The sequence below is a fragment of the Diaphorina citri genome, unplaced genomic scaffold (assembly GCF_000475195.1).
Source record: "Diaphorina citri unplaced genomic scaffold, Diaci psyllid genome assembly version 1.1 scaffold5121, whole genome shotgun sequence".
Classification (NCBI taxonomy): domain Eukaryota; kingdom Metazoa; phylum Arthropoda; class Insecta; order Hemiptera; family Psyllidae; genus Diaphorina; species Diaphorina citri.
In genome coordinates this window covers 6,743-12,140 of record NW_007382497.1, presented here as the reverse complement: position 1 = coordinate 12,140, position 5,398 = coordinate 6,743, and the positions used below count along the sequence as shown (strand labels likewise).

At 39.4% G+C, this 5,398-nt stretch overlaps 1 protein-coding gene across 1 annotated transcript; it reads right to left on the bottom strand.

Moving 5' to 3' along the window:
* Positions 1-1,637: 1,637 nt before the first annotated feature.
* LOC103521384 lies at positions 1,638-4,968 on the bottom strand. Its single transcript, XM_026832082.1, has 2 exons — positions 4,785-4,968; positions 1,638-4,606 (listed from the first exon to the last, which is right to left on the bottom strand). The coding sequence occupies exon 2, from the start codon at positions 4,560-4,562 to the stop codon at positions 1,947-1,949; it is 2,616 nt and encodes an 871-aa protein (XP_026687883.1). The 5' UTR covers positions 4,563-4,606; positions 4,785-4,968; the 3' UTR covers positions 1,638-1,946.
* Positions 4,969-5,398: the final 430 nt, after the last annotated feature.

The window sequence follows — 5,398 nt, the reverse complement described above, 5'->3', positions numbered from 1 at the left end:
TGACCAGTCCCTTTTGTCCGACCCTATATCAGCTTGACGTTCGACCTGTAACCTTCTAACCCATATTATTACATGGCCATATGGTGTGGCGCCCCAGAGGCCACTTGTAAACAAAACTTCTTATTGTAAGCCGCTATTTGTAAACATAATAGCAGACGCGATGTGATGACGGACAAATTCACAGACAGTGTTCTGAGCGCGAATAATGCACGATTGACTCATGAGTGAAGTGCATATTGAGATTCCTGAGTGATATGCTGATAGCTGATATGATACTTAGCAGTAATGCTGATATGATACTTAGCAGAGTTAGCAGTAATAGACCCGTGACCTTCCACATAGTTCATCTGACTCACAAAAGATCTAATCAGCCCACAGTGACATAGAGTTTAAATTGCCCATGGCGCTACTATTAACCGATTCAATTGGTAGTGTGTGAGTTATTTTTTGACAATAAACCATTCAAATGCAAGACAAAGATAGAATGAAAAGTCAGAAAAGATAGAATAGTTGTTCCGAGACCCAAAGGCTCGGCATTTGAAGTTTTCATAAGCCCGATCGGGAAAGAACTATGCAAACGGAAAGACTCATAAAGCATACAAAATTTGCTCCATTGAACGTAAAAACCATGGGATCTGACATATCAATATATCACCGATATAGGTATCGATTACTAAACTTGCCATCGAAAAATACACACGAAAAATTCACATTACTTGTAGGTACCATAATACAAATAATCAGGAATGTCAAGACATCTTACATAATCACATAACTATTATTTAATTATGCAATGTGCCACAATATCAACATCGAAGATTAACAAAAAACCCATGTCCATAACGTCACAAGCTACCATCCAACAATAAATCAGAATTTAATTACCTACATACGTATATCTAAAGTTCTAAAGGCATTGATAGGCCTTTCATCAAGTTATGTTTCTACTTGGATTTCAGAGCGCTTGAGGAACGGCCCAAGAAAGAAGGAGAGAATCGATCCTGTGATAGAAGTTCTGGAGGACCTGGACAGCACCGATGATGAAGATGATAACATTCCCATGGAAGGTTGGTTTCAAATTCTCCATGTTTACCTATTTCATATTCTGTATATCTTTTTCACACTTCTTTGATAACTACACTAACTACCATTATGTAGTTTTAGAACAACACCGGGAAATGTGAAACGGCCGGGAGAAGCTAATAACAGGGGATTGCCCAAATTCTCACCCATATTAATAGTGAATATCAACTACACGCAACCTTACTGATTGCTCAACTTCAGTGATTTATTGGAAACTGATACATTCAACATGCCTCTTCCACTGGCATCTTTTGGTACCTTCAAAGTGCTATCGCCGCTCCGCTGCCCCTGGAGCTCGCTTGAGAATTTGAAATCAGCGATTTTCCCATTACTATGGTTAACCATTTCCCTTATGGTTTCTTTTTCTTCCAGTTTTGCAGGAGGGAGGATCACATAGGTCGCTAATAGTTGATGATATCTACCGAAGTCGAGATGAACCCGAAGGTAAGTACTTCTATGTTATATCTTTTTCCACACGGATCATCTTAAATCCAAATTACCTAAAAAATGGCTTGGTCAGAAGCTAGGTAATATTTCAATGAAAGACTATAAAATTTTCAAATTTCACCGACTCTTATTATTGTAGTTTACCTAATAAATTATAAAGACTAGATTAAATATTATGTACAATAAGATAATTTACATAATAACATATGGGACAATGGACTAGACGTGGTAATACGGCCATGACTCAGACACTGGACAATAAACAAACATGGCATAACAAAGTGGGACCAAACAATAGTCCGGAAATATGGACGGCTTTCTCTCGCTCACTTCATCGAATTTTACACGCTGCAAAATTCGCAGATAAAGCGTAACAATTCATTCCTATCCTACGTGAAAGTCATTCTCTATCAAAGTTAGAATCTCGTCATGGTACTGGGTGTATCAAACCTCGTCGTCTCGCACCGGGACGTTGTCTCGTAACGAGATGTCTCATATAAATCATCCATCTGAGGAGGCGAATTGGCTCGACTTTTCAGACTGGGTGACCTCACACGACATTTGAAGCTGGGAGATTGTCTGTGACTCCGGCTCGGGGACTTGAGGTTGTGAAGACCCAACGAAGAATTGAGTCGCCCTGTAATATCCTCGTTATACAGGGACGTTGGATCATCATCATCTCGGTTCCTATTGGACACGTAGTACCTATCCTGTCCTGCCTGGTCTCCTGCGTTGTGATTGCTCTGGTAGATTGTGTTGGGTCTTAGTTTGGTTTCGTTCCTCGAGACATAATAAGGGTTAATCTCTCCCAGGTGTTTGTTTTCACCATCATTGACAATATCATAGAGTGCCTGTGTAGATCTGTAGTGGATGTTGTGTATATTACTCCCAGACATGTATTGGCTGGAAAGAGCAGGCAGGATGGAAGTGATGTTATCCCTCACAATATTGATGATCATATGGTATGTTCTCGGTATGAAGATAATGATGAGGATGAGCGTACTAGTAACGAAGATACCCAAAATGATCAAGGACTCATTGTAGTTGCTGGTGACGTAAAGATACATCCAGATGAACCAGGCAATCACAATACTAGTGATTGTAATGGTTAAGTACACACCCTCATAGTAGTTCCTCCTACACTTGTAAATGAAAGGAATGGTAAGTACGAGCAAGAAGAGCAAGATAATATTATAGCCCAACATGAAGATATAGTTACCCTGGATAATGTCACACTTGATGTCAACATTGAAGATGTACTTGATGAGGAATAAGTTGATGAGGAAAAGTATCTGGATGATAGTGATGAAGAAACAGAAGCTGGACTGAATATAGCCATTGATATGAGACATGAGGGCACCGTCATGATCACAAAACGACAACATAAGACATCGGGTGAGTAACAAGGAGAAGATAAAGTTGAAAGATGTGATAATACATATGAGACGAATATAGCACAACAAATGAGAATAGTACTCGAAGTATTCTATGTTTGGCGCAATGTTGACGACAAATGGTGTGATGACGAAATAGTTGTAAATGATAGAGACAAGGAGCAGCAAAGTAATAATAGGATTACCTTCCAGAACATCACCTAGTATGATACGATACAAAATAAACCCAAGAATGACAATACAAGCAATGACTCCAATGACACTGAGTGATATGATAACCACACTGAATGAATCAGTCTTGAGCTCTACTTTAAACACAATATCTACAACTCTCTTCTTACTCTCCTCAATGTCCTGCTTGTTTAGTTCAATGAGTTGATAAATCTCTCGGAAGTTATAACAAGCACTGCAATCTTTACCAGGACTTTGTACTGTCTCGTTATCAGCGTAATTATCTTCTGTGAGCACTTTACAGAGGGACTGTTCGTTACCTTCATGTAGGTTTTCATCTTCATTGAGAACAACTATCCAAGTATTGTTCACATAAGTGTACTTGCCAAGAGATTCTAACCGTACCTCGTTTGACTCTACGCTTCTAGTAGCTCTTGATATTTTTTCGTTATGTTCGTGTTCCGTTTCCGCCTTTTCCCTGGAATTACCGCTTGTGTTTTGTCCCATTGAAAGAAGTCGTTCTTGAAGATGTTTAAGACGGTTTTCTAAAACAATATTCTTTACAACATTTGCATTAATTTTCGGACTGTCGCTGTTAACTTCTTTAGACTGATTCTTATGACCCTCTGTTGAATTATCTTTAACCACGGAATTATTAGGTTCCTCCATGTCTGTCAGATGAGTTCCCTCATTCACTTTGTATCGATGAATTAGCTGTTTCAGAGGATCATTCAATTTCCTCGTTTCATTCCGTGCAAGCGTTTCATTTTCTGATTGGAGTTCTGAGGTCACATTATTTGCTCCTCCAATGAAGTCATTTTCTTCAGCAGTCTCATTTTGAATATGAGTTTCATTTCCTCTGGTTAGTGTGGGATCATCGGTCAAAATATCTTCATTATTTTCCGTATCCTCTGCGTTGGAACTACCATTATTCAACAGGTCCGTGTCATATGCTTCTGATGTGACGATGTGAATACTGCTCAGAATCAAATCTCGTTTGCCTATGTTTTCAAAATTTGTATTGTTTATGTCAAGTAGCAGTTTCTTCTTGGCATCTTCTATGGCTATGTCTTCCTGGGTTTCTTCTACTGGTAATAATGCGGTTGCCTGGACAGTTTCTTCTTCGTTCTCACTTTTCACAACTCGATAAGCGTAAATACCATTGATGGTTGTTTCCGTATTGTCCACTTGAAATGAGTCGATGAATTCATTAATAGTACCAGGTTGGCTATCTTCATCACTTGCGTCAGAACGCATTGGTTTCAGATCTGTACAGTTCCTGAACACCTTTTCATCGCACTCTTCGTTGTATTTCATCTTGAACTGTTCGATTCGTCGATTAATTCTGAGCGAGTTTTGAACAAATTTCATGTTGATGTTGAATTCGTAGTTCTGATTCAGCTTTTGAATGAAAGGATGTTCGCTGTTATCCTTCCCAAGTAGTTCAATATGATCGTTCTTGTCCATTTCATAGTGGTAGGGAGAAATTATGAATGTTCCGTTCCTCAGAACTGAAATCAGCGAAGACATCGTCTTTTAATTACCTAATGACAAGTGGCCTAACCTATTTAACCTTCAGTTCACAAATTAATAATGAGGTTTCCTTCTTAACTTGTTTCTTTGGAATCTGTTTCCTATTGAATCAAACTGTTCAGTGCTTTATCGATTGAAAAATTGAAAATGACTTACCTGCAAAATATCCTTTGTCGAAGGTGCCCCGAATATCGGTTGGAATAAAGAGAACATTTGTCGAAAGGGAGGTGGCATAGGAAGCGTGCTTACGATAATCTTCTAACGTCCCCACCAGAACAACAGTTGAAAAGTCGGAAAATTGAGGCAGGATTTTATCTTTTGAATCCCTGAAAAGGAAAGGTCACATTGTATTACTTTCTATTTTCATCATATCGTTATCTGTAATTATTCTGTACCTAGGAACCTAGGATACCTACCCATTTTTTTTACTTTTTTTCTTTTACTGGATTATGTCGAATGATAAACATAGGAACTGGGATTTTTAAATCAATATGACTCATCAACAGACGGTACGGTCATCGGGATTGTTCACACCACAGCCGGTACGGTCGGGCCAAGTTGGTAAGCTAGTCACGGGTCGCACATGTCGGGTAAAGATAAGCCATGTGTATTGTGGTCATCTGGATGACTGCCCAGGAATGAGAAGCTGGCGTTGAACAGGAGATAAGTCCAGGACTGTGTACTCGTTGCCTGAGGATGACTTGGGGAGGTGCAAGGGTGGAGATGGATGGGAGAGAGGGTTACGTTGGACACCTGCTGCCGTGGTCAGC